Source organism: Eutrigla gurnardus (assembly GCF_963514095.1).
Source record: "Eutrigla gurnardus genome assembly, chromosome: 10".
Classification (NCBI taxonomy): Eukaryota; Metazoa; Chordata; class Actinopteri; order Perciformes; family Triglidae; genus Eutrigla; species Eutrigla gurnardus.
This window is the reverse complement of record NC_139924.1, coordinates 20,890,853-20,907,348: the sequence shown is the minus strand read 5'-3', so window position 1 is coordinate 20,907,348 and position 16,496 is coordinate 20,890,853. Positions and strand designations below refer to the sequence as shown.

The window sequence follows — 16,496 nt, the reverse complement described above, 5'->3', positions numbered from 1 at the left end:
CGAATGTGATCATCACTCCGACACAAGTGGAGCCAGATCCAATGTTGGGAAGTGACATGGAATATAAATATGTGCATTTCAATGGCGGGATATGGAAATGTGACTGTGACACCATGAAGTACAAAAGAAGTGTTTTTCTCTCCCAGGTTTACACTCAGTAAACAGTATGTTTTGAAGGTTGTTTTCTGTACTGAGGCTAATAAACAGGAGCACTATCCTTTTTCAACTCCATCGACGGCCGAGGAGCCAGTCTTTTCTGTACATTACTCTCACGCTTGTGTGGAGTTTCTGCTTTACAAGGTAAAGGTTAATCTACTGTCAAATCTACTGCACACTCAGACATGCACTCTTACATTCCTGTCCTTGAAGTTTATATAAATGCATTTATTTGCACTTGAATGTAGTTGAATGTAGATGGCCTCAAAATATATGTTTTAAAGACATCCACAGCCATAGATTCTGTAGCATAACATCGGCAAAACATGTAAATTAGAATTTTTCTGGAAAATGAAGTTGCTGGTCAGAGCGCAGTTTTGATGCATCACATTCCGTGCGTCTAAAAACTCAATAACAAGAATTATACACCCACAACGTTTTGCTCATTCGGCTTTCAGAGATATGACACACAAATGGGATGTTCGATCGATATGAAATAAAAGGTAGGAAAGAAGATACGCAGCATTAGCGATGACATTCCTGAGAGCAGAATATTCTATTTTTACTGAAATGAAAAATGTTATTAATTGTTTTGCTTTGCCAGCCTCTCTAAAGCGAGGTAGACAACGATCTTCTTCAAACACAAGAGAGAAATCAATGATGATTTGGAGTTGAATGGGATGCTGTGTATTCTTAATGAGGCAGGGATGTTGCTAAAGAATACTTCCCTCCCTGATGGATATTAACAACAGGTTACAGAACTAACCTTCATAATGCTGGCTCTACAATACTGTTAGGAAAGCAGGAATGATGTTTTCCTTCTTTTCACTCCCCTTGAACAAACTGCTGAGTATGTTCACCCTGTACTCTCTGTGACATATAACGTACTACCATGCAAAAGGAAGAGCCGAGTAGATTCAGTGGAGAGAGAAAAACACACACAAAGAATGAAGGAAAGAATTTGTTTTCTATGTCTGTGTGCTGTGGTCGCGTGGCTCTTATCCTGCAGAACAGAGCAAGCACAGCACAGAGGCTTAGATAGATCTCCATGTATCAAATGAAATATATCCGTCTGCCTTTTATTAATTTCACTTTATTGCTGTTTTAGAGGTGGAGCGTGAGTTTAGGGAGATACAAAGAAACATTTGAATGAAACATGATGAAGACAGAAGAAGGGGGGAGATTGACAAACAAAAAGAGCAGGTTTCTTTATGTAACTCATCAGTGTAGCGTAGCCGTCTATTTACAACACAGTGTGAGAGTGCGGGATTCCAACTGTCAAAAAAAAAACAAGCCTCTGAGCTCTGCCAGTGTGCTGTCTTCTTTTCACATAGCTTTTGCATCTCGCATCTCGGTGCTGAGCAAATGCCAGTGCAGTCAGAGCCATAGAGTTACAGAAACACACATATTTTCGCTGAACTCACTTCTGTAGGGATACTCGATGCTGAGAGGGGTTTTCAAACACTTGTGTTTTACTGAACTCTTCCAAGGGGGAAGATAACGGCTACGGCATGGGTTGAATTGCTCATTATTGCTGGTGCTAGACTGAATCACACACGACCTCTCTGTGTGTGTGTGTGTGTGTGTGTGTGTGTGTGTGTGTGTGTGTGTGTGTGTGTGTGTGTGTGTGTGTGTGTGTGTGTGTAGGCCTTATTAGATCCATTACCTCCGTCTTCCCTGTACACAGTCTAACGATCTGCCATTCTGAAGCCCGTTCTCTGGTCTGAGCTTGGTGAGACACTCATATGGATGATCTACTGTGCCTCACCCCTCCAGCCACACAATACACACATGTACACGCGCACACACGCTTAATAAATTGGACTACCTCTGCAGACACGTAGGCCCAATGTGATAAGCATTGATCGCAGTGTTCGGCTCACTAATAGATGTATGTTCCTATGTCATTGTTTCCAAATGATCTGCCTGGTTATGACACTAAAGGGCCAGTCCACCACAAAAGAGATGAGTCCTAACCCCGCTATCCACTATTGGCCCACACTGGCATTATCTGTCATGGTGCTGCAGCGACGCCTCTATAATACCCTTTATACCGTCTGGATCCATTCCAGTTCTTAAAATAGTGTCAGGCACTTGGAAGAAGGTATGGCGCACTAAGAGAAGAGGAATCGAAGGGGAAGACGGAGGGAGAATATGAAAGGGAGGAAAAATGACTGCGGTGGTGCGGGTAAAGAGGGCTCCTATTAGGGCAGTGGAGGGAGAAATATTGGCCAGTGTAGCCCCGTACCATTTGTCCTCGTCAGGATCTTAAATAGAATCGGGATCAATTATTCATAGGGTCTATAACTGGCAATAAATGTTAGCTGAGACAGAGCAGCCTGGGGCAAGCAGAGACAGGAAAGTGGGGTTAGAAGCAGTTAGAGAGGGCCAAGTTTAAAAGTCTGGACAAAACAGTTGTAAAACCAATTATAGTTAAATCCAGAAGTGACATTTAAAAGCTGTTTGATGTGCCACTTCAACCTCATAATAATATGTGAAAAAAAAACACAATGCAGCCTTGAAACCAGCAGAACCACAACTTAACTGCTGGAAGGTAACGGTACCACACGTAACCTCGAAACGCATCGTCTGGCTCAGGGGGGCGTGCGTCACCCCGGGGTGAAGTAAAGACTTCTGGGATTTTCTTGCATTTAGACAGAATAGATGTGATGTGTCAGGTTAGTAACCTGAATAATAATGTGGCCTACTGTGGAGACCGAAACCACTCGTGTCCTTGATGGGTGACTGAATAATTAACATCAGTGTACACAGAAACAATGGGCATAAAAGAGTGTAGAAGGATCAGAAGCTGTGGTCTTCTAACACACCGATCGAGTTTGCTGGAGGGCCAAGGACATGTGTTACTATGGATACCATTCAACTATCATAATTACACAGTAGAGCTGCCCTGCTATTTCTCTGCATTGGCAATAAAGGAATAAAGGGAGCGACTGTGGAACAACATTTAGGCCGGTCACAATAATAACTACATCGACTTATCGCACGATACACAGACATGACATTCGATCATCTCACTATATGGATGTCACCTTGATAAAGCTTACATTACGATATATGGATACAACATTGATTATTGTGTTTACATGCGTTTTTATTAAAGAATGTCACCAACATCTTTGTCAACATGATGCCAGAATAATTTCCTTACCATTATAAGACATTGCACATTCAAACAGCATTACTGAGCCAGTTGACATTGTTGATTTTTTTCAATGTTCGTCATTAAAATACGGTGATGTTATGAATTTAACCCTGTTTCTTATTAACAAATGATCTGTTTTACCAAATGACCTTGTGCTTCAAGTCACTGCAGAGTTTTCCAATATTTCACCTAGAGAGTGTGTCCTCCCTGACGTTTAACGAGTGCTGTGAGTAACTAAACATAACCACGCTTCAGTTGCTACATCTGGATATTGTATTGCAAGAGCGGATATTGTTAGAAAATCGGTGTTGTCAGTGCAAGATTTTTAGGGATTATAATATGTTGAGGGAAAAAAATAAGAATATAGAGTAGTACATTATCAACTAGCCTAGCATAGTATTTAATGATAGACAATATATGTCTAAGAATACCTGCTCTCAATCTGTTTGCTTTTCCATTAAACTTGTACAGGAAATATGACACAAAATCAGCCAACTGTTTCTAAATACGGTATCAGGGTGTATTACTGGTACCATGCCTTTGTTCTGACTGCCCATTGTTCTGGAACCCCATTGGTCTGGAAATTATCCTGTTGGACACATAGGCCATTTGTCCAACATCCGCTTATCCCGAAAACACCCATCTTTCTGAAGGCTCATTGCTAAAAAAAAAACTAAAAAAAACACTCTCCCTGCAACAAACATAAACACGTGGCTTACTATATGTACACTTTATATTTGTAGAACAAGATGTTAAAATAGATTATGCTTGTGTTAACCATAGGCCTTACTTCAGGCAACCCATTCAGAAACCCATTGACATTGAGATAAGGGAGAGGGAAGTGCAAAACTGTTGTAGGACTCATTCCTGCAGCACTATATGACAAATTATTATACAGAATGACTGATCATCCTGACTGACCAACTCTACTCTGCCTCTCATTGCCTTACCCTGATATTCTGACCCTAAACCTAAATAATCATGCTTGGACTTAACCAACCCAACCAATGAAGGGAACAAGTAGCCAATTGGACAAAGAGTAGGGCGGGTCACGCCTTCGCCATAGTAGGAAAAAAGAATATCAGGAAGATATACATCACTCCGTATAATTTGTCAAGTGTTTCTGTTTGCTACAGGGAGAGTGTGTATTTTTTGGAACAGTAGAGTAGAGTTTTTTTTCGGGATAACAGGCTGTCGGAGAAATGGACTTTTGGTACTTTTTTTAGAATGGGAAGTCAACCTACTCCTGGGAGTCATTAGGCAGTAAATAGTTATTCCCACGAAATAGCACCACCACTAACTACTGTAGTTGCTAAAGTGGCTGCAACAGCTGCGAGTTGGCTACGCGTTTAAAACAAATCTCCAGAGAAGATTAAAACACGACTCCCCACATGCACAACGGCTGCACCAACACATGCAAATCGACTTCATTTTGTAGGTTTATGTTATCCTATAATTAAAACAATTACATATGGGGTAGAAATAAAGCACTAACTAACTCTGCATTAGTCACAGCTCATTTAAATAATGCTACTCGCATGTATCGATCAAATGTGAGTATGGAGTAATGATAGTGATGACTGAATACCAGTTCGAAATCTCTGCTCAAAACCTCCATCAAAATGTCCCCTGTATACCCATCCTGGCGCAGAGACACAAGCCTGAGGCGTGAATTATCACACAGAGACAGTTCTGTTGATAATTGACTGAAGGAATGCCAGGCACTTACTGATGAACATGGAAACACTCCACCGTGCATTTCCAAATGGCTTTAGCTAGCTAATGGCAGTGTGGGAAAAAAAATGAGCTCACATAAGGCAGGAGAGGTAATGTAGCTTCCAGCTCAGCTCATTTTCTCCCAACGAAAGAAATAATCTGGACCCCCCGAAGGCCTCCGAGATTGAAAGCTTCACAAGCGGAAAGGCCACATAACTAACAGAAATTAGACGTGAACCTGGGCCAAAGTTTTCTCATACCACTCCCACGCCTCATATCACCAGCCTTACAGGAATAAATGTGAAGCGGCAATATACCTTTCCCTTTATTTTCTTTCCTTCATTCCGCCCTAGCCCCCTTTCGCTTCCCCACTCTGCCTTGCATCACTTTTTTCACTCATTCCTGTCTTTTTCCTTTTTTCTTCCATCAGTGTTTGTTGTAGAGGATGTGGCCAGAAACACAGCATGCCTCTATCCAGATGGACTGGCAACCAAGCATCTCAGTAGAACCGGCTTTCATTCCCGTAGCTCCTGTCCTTTACCTTATTCTCGCCAAAACCTGCACAACCAGTGTGCTTGACACTTAATTCTTAGGAAATACATAACATACATTATTAGTCCAAGCTGAGATAACCCTGATAAATCTGTATGTAATGTGAACGTACAGCATGATCTCATAAAATAGCGTATTAATAGCAGGATCATTTCTTAAGTAATTCTACGCATTCTTTTGATCGGTCAAGAGCGTGACTTTCACCCACGAGACCAGTGTTTGTGTCCTGTGTGAAACTGAACTTATTATAAGCTTATAAAACTTAATTTACATGTCAAACGTCTATTTGAACCCAATGATCTCCTTAAAAGCTTGCTATTCATATGAAGGTTGTGGAACATATGCACATTCATAAACAATGTGAATATATTATAACACATGACCAAAGAACCACAGTAAGGTCACACGATAAGGCTCAACCAGCTACATTCACTGAAGAAGACCATGACTAGTCAAGCTGTCTCCAAGCTGAGATAACCCTGATAAAGCTCAAGCTGAGCCGGTGTTTTCTCACCTGCCACCAATGCCTTAAACATGGGAAACAGAAGAAAGCACAAACTGGATATTAGACGGATCATGCAGCGTTTGATTCCAATGTCAACTTTGGAAAACACCCTTCTGTTTACCAGTTGTTGAGCAGTGCTTACAATTACACTGTGAAAGCTAATTTGCCGGCTCAAATAGCTCATAACACCTGCGAGCATGCCTGCAGCCAGCTGTCAGCGGTTATTGAGTCACTTGTTCAAAAGATCTGCAGCCACTTCTCAGCCAACTTGATGAACATGTTCAGTATTGTCCTCAGTGTGCCTTGCTCAAATGCAGAGGAATTCTCTCGGAGGTGGATTCCTCTTCAGCCTACCACCCCATGATTGAATGAGGATGAGATGTCTATACTGGGCACACCGGGTCCCAGGTGTTCTCAGTAATCAGCCCCAGTCACACCCACTGGGCGCCAGCAACAAAGACACAGAAAAGGACACAAAGACAAACTGCCAGCCCAACAGCCAATAGGCAGGGTTGTAAAAATATTTATACACACACACATGACCTGCATTCTCTCAACCTCAGCACCCGGTTTGTAAACTGCATGAGGAAGCAGAGAGGTTAAAACAAACCTCATTACATCACAGGGGTGTGTGGCGGCGCGACCGCTACCACATTCTCTGACCTCTTAATGTGACGTACCTCTAGACAATGAGACTGCAACATCAGAGACCACCTAGCGTTGATTAGGGCGTTCCAGAGTGGGTTGTGGTTGGTGAAAAAAACCCACTGGCCCCACTGATCCCACGTACACATCAAAATGACCCAAAGCCCGGACTAGAGACATTCTTTCTCAATCACAGAGTAGTTTACCTGATTTTATTAAATTTCAGAGAAAAGAAACGTACAGGCCTATTCACCCCCCGACTATCAGCCTGCATCAATACTGCACCTGCCCCCGTGTGAATGCACACAGGGAGCAGTACACAGAAGGGACTCTAAAAAAGTAGGAGACCACATATATTCAGCATGTGCCTTGAGCAAATCATAAGGTGAGCAACCACAGAGGAAACGCTCTTTCCGAAGCTATGGTGGTAGCCTAGTCATCATGGTATTTCGCCAGATAAACTGTCAAATATGCAGCAGCTTAACGTTCAATGAGTGAGCGAAACATGATCTTCTAAGTGTCCAATAGACAACCACTTGTTCCAAATAGACAGCAGATCCTTCTAGATCACCTACAACCATAATATGAAAGGTAGCCGGAGCATTCCTCAAACCGAGAGGCATCAGCTCGTAGGAATACAACCCAGATGGAGTTATGAAGGAAGGAATCTCCTACCGGTCAATGGTATCTGCCAATAACAATGTCTTCATTAAATCAAATTTTCTCACAAGCAGATACAAACTGGTCGATGCAATCATCCATACGCGGAAGTGGATACACATCCAGCGTGGTGACACTATTGACCTTGCAGAAATCACAACAAAACCCCACCTCTATATCATGTTCTATAAAGGCGAGTTTGTGAAGGTCAGCAAACAGACTCCCAATTAGCTCCGCTAACTCTTGCCATCGACCCATTAAGTTGTCTACGTTTTTAGGAGCTTCAGTGTTCTTAAACATCCACAAGACAACGCCTGATCAACCATGGGAGACTCCTCACCCTCTGCCACCGGCTGAGAGGAGGAAACCGCCACAGTATCTGAGAGAGCAATGGGCCGGAAACACTCTGAAGTATACACATCTGTCACACTCTGCTCCACCACACGTGAATGATAAGGCTTTATCAGTGGACCGAGGCTGCAAATTATGATGCTCAAGGTACCTCAAGCATTAGTTTTGGACTGATGGACGGCGTGCTATAAATAATAACAGAAAAGTTGAAAAAAACGCAAGAAACTTTAGACTTAGCAGATCTGGAGAAAGACAGAAAACGCAAGAAACAGACTAAATCATGACACCCATGAAGCTTCTGGTGCACTGAAGAGACGAAAATGGCGACAGATGAAAAATTCAGATTGGTGTGGAGCGACGAGGAGACTGTAGAAAACCTCAAATTAATACATGACACAAGCATAGATGTCATTTGTATGCAAGTATGTCTCTAAGGTGTACACATTGGAAGATGTCAAAACAACAGTCACTGCATCTGATTCATAAGAAGACCAGAATAATTACAATTTTCAGGAGTGTCACGGTAACCTGTACCACTAACACAAAAACACTGGAGTGATACAGGGCAAAGTCATATTTTTCCTTCTTTATTTGATGCGCCCGGTCGTACACTGCAGAATGTGAATCCAGACACCCTTTCCCTGGCTGATCCCTCAGGACCAAAAGCCCTTTCCAGCTCCACATAGGAAGCCCCATGCATTATGCATCACCATCTAGGCCTATTTTGGAGCAGAAAAAAATAGAGTGAAACACAGAGCTTTCCGGGCTCCCTCAATCAGTCCCACAGTTGCTCATGTTTCTGTAGAGAAAAAAAAAACGAGGTCTCATTCCGACCGCACGGAATTACTAAGAGGAAAGCATGAAATATTTAGCATTGTCATCCCCTTCTTCCCTTCTCTATTTTCCAGCTCAAACTTCCTGCGGGGAAAAAAGTCTCCCCCAAAAAAGAAAAAAACAGTGAGAGCTTACAGTATGTTTTCTTCCTATGATTATCTGGATGTTTCTTTCTGGGGGCGGATGGTTGTGGAAAGCGTCACCTGAATCGGTGGAGATCAGGAGCGCAAGAGTTCTCCTCAGGGGGACGCCATGACACACGCCGAGGTGGAACATGGGATTTGATTTATGCTCCATTGAAGTGGCGAGGAGAATGGGCTCGGGCGTCGGCTGGTGTAGGTCGGATCAAAGCGAGCGTGCTGGAGAGCGATGGCGGTCCGGCGCTGCGTGGCATCTCGCATGCATAAATGGACAAAACAACCAGAGGCTAGCATGTACAGTACATGCATACATTCATGACAGGATATAAATGCACAGTTTTGTTTGAAGAAGCATACACTACACACACACACACACACACTGATGCTGATGACACCCACGCCTGCAGAAGCGTTTGCATATCTGCAGAATGCATTCAATAGAGACACTGTAAAGAAGCTGAAGCTTTTACTTGGATTTTATTTTAGAAATAAGTCTTGCTTTTCTTTTAGGGTGAAACAGAAACTGGTGGAGTCAACCTTTCTTCCTATTATTGATTACGGTGATGTGTTATATATGAATGCCTCCGTTCAATGCCTCCACATGCTGGATAGTGTGTACCATGTAGTGTCTATAGCCTACTGTCTTATATAGTAATGTAAATTGGGTTAGGGTTAAAAAAAAAAAAACAGACAAACAAAAAAAACAACAACAAGTGCACTTAATACTTCTTATTACAGAATTTGTTCAAGGGCAGATGTAATGATTCAGAGTTCCAGTTCCAGACCAGGTAAATTGTTCACATAAGTTATTAGAGAGTCCCAGGTTTTGTGGAATCTGTTGATGGAGCCGTTGAGGGTACATCTGATCTTTTCCAGTTTAAGGTTCTGCATAACGTCCCGAATCCAGTGGTTATGAGATGGAGGAGCAGCCTTCCATTTGAATAAAATCAAGCGTCTAGCTAATAAGGAGGAAAAGGCAATGACCCTCTGTAAATGAGCAGGGGGAACAGATCCCGTTGGGTCAGAAAACAAACCAAAAACAGCAACCAACGGAGAAGGTGAGATGTGATAAGCATAAGCATTAGAAATTACTTCAAAAAAGGATGACCAGAAAGGGACAAGTTTTGGACAAGACCAGAACATATGATAAGAAGTAGCTGGGGTCTGTTTACATCTGTCACATAGTGGGTCTACATTTGGAAATATTCTTGCTAATTTAGCTTTTGAGAAGTGTAACCTATGCAAAACTTTAAACTGTATTAAAGCATGTCTAGAGCAGATGGAGAAGAGTGGACCCTAGTAAGAGCCATATCCCATTCCTCATTGGACATCTGAGCCCCCAAGTCATTTTCCCATTGTTCTCGTATATGTGAAATAGAGTGGTTGCAGCAATCCATAATATGGGAATAAATAAATGATATTCTGCTTTTGATACAAGGCTATTCTTGAGATGATTCCATCTCTTTTCTCATCCCTTTTGATTGTGAATAATAGGGCCTACAGTCTCAGCTCTCAGGACTTTTATCATTTTACTGTTCCTAAGGTCAGAACAGAAATGGGGAAGAAAGCTTTTAGATTTTCTGCTCCGAGTACATGGAACATTTTGCAGTCAGAGCTCAAACACCAAAGTCTGGTATCTCTGAATGTATTCAAGTCCATGATAAATTCCATTACATCGTGGCTTCAGGAGTGTAAATGTTTTATTTGAGTGCAAATGTTTGAGCAATCTTGCAAATTCTTTTAACTAAAACCTGTTTAAATAAAGGTTATAATAATAAACACACACAGTGATCTTGGCACTGAATGTGTCTCTACAGGTTACCTTGCTATAAGCATGCGACTTATTTTCGGCTCTACAAAGGGACGGTACACAATTTGTGTCTGTAGGAGACACAACAATGGACTGGCACCACTAGCTTTTGTCCCCCGTCTGAAATTGGAACGATTTTTTTAAAAGCAAAAAAAATGCTATTTTCTGAGTGTGTCTCCTCTAACATGGCTACTTTTCATCATGTCCTGATGCATGTAACACCACTGTGTTCTCCTTTTCTTTGCAAGGCTTCCATAAGGAGGATAAAAGCAAAAGTCATTCAATTGTGTGGAAACACTGGGGCCCCTTTCAATTCTCACTGGGACATCAAAGCACACAGCAAGACGCTTCGCTATTAGAGACCATGGGTGGGATGAAAATACATTACAAATATCTACTCTGCTGAAATCCATGACTGGGGTTTCATAACAAAAGAGCAGACTTTCTCTCCTCTCAATCATTTGTCTCCTCTAAGGATCATGATTAATCTAACAGTTGATGTTTTGAAACAACAGGGGAGGAGGAAGAGATGGGAGAGATGAGGGGGGCCGCTGGGTGGGGGAGGGGGGGCCATGTAAAGACTTAACAACGTGCTGCTTTGAATGCCACGCTAATGAAGCAAATTGAATTGAAATCACGCAAGATATTGAGGCTGTATTGCGAGGCATGCAAGGACAATGTGCAACATCTTACTGTTAAAAGATAAGAGGGATAAATTAAACTCTCAGGGTGGGGGGGGCGTGAAGAGACACGAAGAGGCGCAGCGTCACTAGCCCCTTTTAAGGCAGGTCCACACCGGACCGAAAATCGGCGTCTTTGAGAGAGTCGGCGTCCGTGACATGAGTCTCCTTGGTGTGGTCGCTCGAATCGGCGTTCATTTCAGCCGATTCAAATGTGTAATCCACCATTCGAGTCGGCCATATTAAGTAGCCCGACTTCATTTACCGACGCGAGTCGGGCAGTCGGTGCGGTGTGGACCCGCCTTTAGACAGACGATTCCTCCATAATGGCGGGAAGGCGAGTCAAAATATGCCGCGATCCGGAGCTTTTATATAGAACTTTGTTTTCAACAATAGCACCCCGGCTTTGTGTTACGAGTGACACAAAGCCGGCTCGCCTCGTCTATGGACTCGTTTGACCATGTGACGTATTCAAAATGACTAAGAAAGGTGAACTTTTGCTCGTCTGGCATATTTACACGACGCTTCAACAAACGGAGTTGCTCTGCATCATAAACATGTTGATGTGTATAACGGCAACCTCGTATGAGCAACTACCAGAGTTTTATCTTCTTCAGATCTACGCTTTTAGCTCGTTAAATCCGCCGGCGGCGTGTCGCCCTGGTAACGCATCTTCACTACGTCTTTTCCGCATCGGGGTGCTCGGAGCTTTTAGATAGAACGCCGTCTCACCTCTGATGACGACCTCCGTTGGCGTCTCAGAGGCGTAAATTCTGTCCCACCTTTCACCTCGGCGAGCGTTTTGACGACGGGGCGGAATACTCCCGTGATGAAAAGGCAATCTAAAAGGGGCTATGGCGTGTGATCAAAACGAGGTCTCAGAAGAAAGAAGGCATGCTGGGAGGAGGGAATTGTAGCCAGGTTGTGCAGGAAGACCTTCGACATCGATGTGCAGATGTGTCTAATGGCTTCAGACAAAACGACAAGGCATTGCGTGCGTTTACGTGTGCCTGCATGCCTCCAAGGGCACAGGAAGTGCCATTAGGTGGGAATTAGGCAGAATTAAAAATGAATCCGCTGTCATGCATTATTAAAACTACCCTAATTGCATTTGCATAAGTCTATGAGATGCTGTGCACGTGCACCAGCGTGCGGGGGTGTGTGCACACGTGCAGGTGGACGCAGTAGCGTCGCACTGATAGGATGACTCATCGCTTTTCCAAATCGTTAAGTGTGGTTGCAAATTGTCTTGTGTTCGTCTTGATGTGTGCTGTAAAAGCGGTCGCTGGCTCTCTTTAACCAGCACTTACGACTTACAAAGTCCTTCCAAACCACCTGACGATAAGCAGCGGCCCCACGGAGAACCGCTTTCCACCGCGGCGGCCTTCGCTTGGCAGATGGCGCCGTGTCATCTTAACTTTGATCACAGTGTAACATGTGGTGCCATCTTTGCACAGAGCATCGCCGCCTCTTTTCATGAGGAGCTCTGACTTGCGTGCATCAACATTGCCCCTGTGTGGTGAGAGGAACAACACAGTCATCCAACCCTGATGTTGAGCAGAGGTGAAGCTTGACAAAAACAAATCCCTGTATCAAAATGTGCGTTTTTTTTCCCCCCTCAGTGATATTTACTAAGATTTTAACATGCTGCAGCTCAGCTGATTAGCTGCGGATGCGTGGTTTGATCACATTTGATTAACAAATAAGCACACAGCCCACCAACTGTCATGACATTTCGTTTTCAATCAAAAATCCAGCTGTACCCCGCTGACTTCAAACCAGTAAAAAGAGCACTTTTTTTTTTTTAAGTAAAGAAAATGTGTCTCTTCCTATTGCCCAATATGAAAACCTCAGATGCCCTTTTGACCCAGGCGTCGCAGTGACAGATTATCACGTTGAATGATTTAGGATAATATCCTTCAGCTGAATACCAACTGTCTGCAAACTTGAAACATACAATTCCTGCAGCACATCGTGTTGTAAATAGTTGCTTTGACTAGTTTTATTCTTTTTATTACAGCATTTAAAATAAAACTGCCATCGTGGATGGACTATGAGCTTTCTAAGATTATTTCGCTAGGTGAAAAAAAACAATATTACATACAGTAGATGAGGGGAACTGCAGAATCTGGTGATAATGCTGTGTCTGTATTACTAATATTATAATACTGAATAGTGTTGCATTATTTTTGCTTTGCACTTGCACAATACCTTATTAGGTGGAATGCAGTCATTGTATGATATGTGAGAAATTTAAAATATGGATGATTGCAGACAATATTCATCAGTCATTATACAAAAGGAAAAAAATGTAAGAGTGCAATTAGACATTGCAATCTGTACATTGCATGTACCTCAGAGATAACAGTTACTGCAAGCCCGTGCATGTTATCAGCTCTGATAAACCATGACACACACCGCCCATCTCACCTTTGACCCTCCACAACCAACCCCATCTCCACAGGATCAAATGCACTGTCAGTTAGAGCACTGTAGTTGCACTTGTGAAAGCGTATCATGGACGTAGCAGCCTTTTTTTTTACCGTGTGCTCTTTGAAAGCAAACCGTATTGATTACGGCTGCTGCCGAGAGACAGACACTATTGATGTCCGAGACAAAGAACAGACCACTATAAGGCGGCAATTCCCAATCAATTTCGCGTTTCTTACACGTGAATAAAAATCTGCGGTCTGGTGGCTTTAACCTCAGTACAAAGAAACCCGCGACCCTGCAGAAAGCAACGCTAAGCAGCCCAGATGGTTCACACACAATGCTGATAAAGCAGTAATGCGCCAGGCTCCGGGCGATTCACACACACAGGTGTTTCATCTCAAATTGCTTCTTGAAGGAGGGCTTGAATTTTCTTTTTTTCTTCTTCAACTATAAATACTGCTGTGGAGTTGCATTTGAGTCAACAAAAATGTCTTCCCTTGAACTTTGCTCCATGATTTGAAAAACAGAGAGGAATCTTTTCCACTCCGGGGCCTGAAAAAGACCTGAGGAATGAACTCATAAGTGCAGGCAGCCGAGGTAATCAGCGCTCGTCTCTGTCCCTGCTCCTTCTCCATCCATCCCTCCATTCCGGTACATTACAATGAGTGATTGCCCAACCCGGCTTTGTTGGGAGGAAATGAGGATTGGAAAAAAAAAAAAGAAAAGAGAAGTGCGGCAGACTCCCTAAGTGCATCTGAGTCACTGTGGACAGACATGGGAGCATGTGCACGAATGATCCTGGAGGTAATATGATGTTGCGTGTACATGAACAATGTAAGCAGGAACTTCTTATCATACGAACACACACACACACACACACACACTGTCCTGAGGGATTTATCTGCCGGACCCTGTCCTTTGGCGCATGCACAAACACACACACACACACACACACACACACACACGCACACGCACACACTCGCAGAGCACATAAAAAGGGTTGAGCTTGAACTGCCTCTCTTAGTGTGACAAGCAGACCTAAAGCTCAACTGCTGCCTCCACTCACAAAGCAGTCCAAAATGCCTGCGGACTACAACGGACGTTGGGAGATGGTGAGCAACGAGAACTTCGAGGACGCCATGAAGGCCCTCGGTGAGTTGCCTCTTACAGCTACTACTTTTGGCATATAGAAGCGGGGAGGGACTGTGGCGTCGTAACCCTCGCTAAAATGAAGGGTCGGTCAGAAGGTCGCGTTTAAAAGAAGAGCAAGAAGCTGGAACGCTTTTTGAAACAAAGTCAGACAGAAAGAGTGAGAGAGAGGCAAAGTGAGGAGGGAGGGGGGGGGGAGCTGTGGTACTGCTTCATTTCCTCATTGAGCTGCTGTCAGACCGAGTTAACCTCCACTCTGAGCGGTTGCCGTCCGTTATCGCGCCAAATAAATATTGATTCACTCCTTTCTGCATTTTCATCCTCCTGATCTGCAGGAAAGGAAGACAGATACTGACCCTGGATCAGGCAGTGGGGCTCGCTCGTCATTAGAAGAAAAGAAAAAAAAGATGAGAGAGAGGGAGAGAGACAGAGAGAGCATTGTACCGGCTCTCCTCCTTTCAGCGCATCATTGATCAGGCCCAGGAACACTTTCATTATTCACGACTCAATCTGCAATTCATAAAACAACCTTGGTACACTCAAGCTCACACACAAATCCGGGAAATCCTCGACGCCTCCACCTCATTTCCATCGAGTGGATGGGAAAATGACATCCTTATGGAAATGGGTCAAAAAATATTATTTAGATGGGTAAATACGGGGGTCTAGTCTGTATGAGCGATGGGAAGAAATTGAATTTTCACGCTAAGGCAAATAGGATATGCATATCTAAACGGTCGGGGCGGGCGGCTCTCAGGGGCCCGGCGGTGAACAGGGCGGAGGAAACACGTTGGACTCTGAGCGAGGTCATTTTTAAAGGGTAAATGAGACTGTCAAGAAGGACCAGTAGGAGAGGAATCATAATAAGTGGCCTGGAGTGCCGTGTGTGTGTGTATGTGTGTCGTGTGTGTGTGTGTGTGTGTGTGTGTGCATAAGCCAACCACACACCAAAATGATTGACTGAATCACACCGCTGTCGCTGACATGCAGTCCCGTTCGTTCATGCTTACAGACATCGACTTCGCCACCAGAAAGATAGCCTCCCACCTGCATCAGACTAAAGTGATCGTCCAGAAGGGAGACCAGTTTGAAACGAAGACCCTGAGCACTTTCAGAAACTACGAGGTCAACTTCACCGTGGGAGAGGAGTTCGAGGAGCAGACAAAGGCCCTGGACAACCGCAAGGTCCAGGTGGGACTCCTTCTCTTATATTTCACACGGTGCATAGACGAGGGAGTTCTCAGTGATGACTGGTGGAACAAAATGGTAACTATCAGAACTATGCTTCTGTATGTGTGTGTGTGTGTGTGTGTGTGTGTGTGTGTGGGTGTGTGTGTGTGTGTGTGTGTGTGTGTGTGTGTGTGTGTGTATCAGACGCTGGTGACCTGGGACGGGGACAAGCTGGTGTGTGTTCAGAAAGGGGAAAAAGCAAACCGTGGCTGGAAACACTGGATCGAGGGAGACCTGCTACACCTGGTGAGGGAAAGTGTGACGCATTTCAGTCTATCATAATTCAGTCCCTCAAGCTGTCCATATTAAGTTAACAAAACATTTTTTTTTAACCAACACATTCTCCCTTCACTTTTTTGATGAAATATTTCCCAACCCTGAATTTGAGCCGACGACTGCACTGACAATAAACAAGATAAAGGATCACTATCTTAAACATATACAGTAGATGCAAGCTCTGCCTGATGTGTTG

At 43.7% G+C, this 16,496-nt stretch overlaps 1 protein-coding gene across 1 annotated transcript in view; it reads left to right on the top strand.

Moving 5' to 3' along the window:
• Window positions 1-16,496, top strand: part of LOC311020222 (retinol-binding protein 2-like) — a 58,935-nt gene that overhangs the window by 42,195 nt on the left and 244 nt on the right. Inside the window, exons 2-4 of the mRNA XM_084020153.1 lie at window positions 14,690-14,797; window positions 15,807-15,985; window positions 16,169-16,270. Of these exons, the coding sequence (XP_083876279.1) occupies window positions 14,725-14,797; window positions 15,807-15,985; window positions 16,169-16,270 (354 nt within the window). The 5' untranslated portion in view covers window positions 14,690-14,724. The remainder of the gene's footprint in view (window positions 1-14,689; window positions 14,798-15,806; window positions 15,986-16,168; window positions 16,271-16,496) is intronic.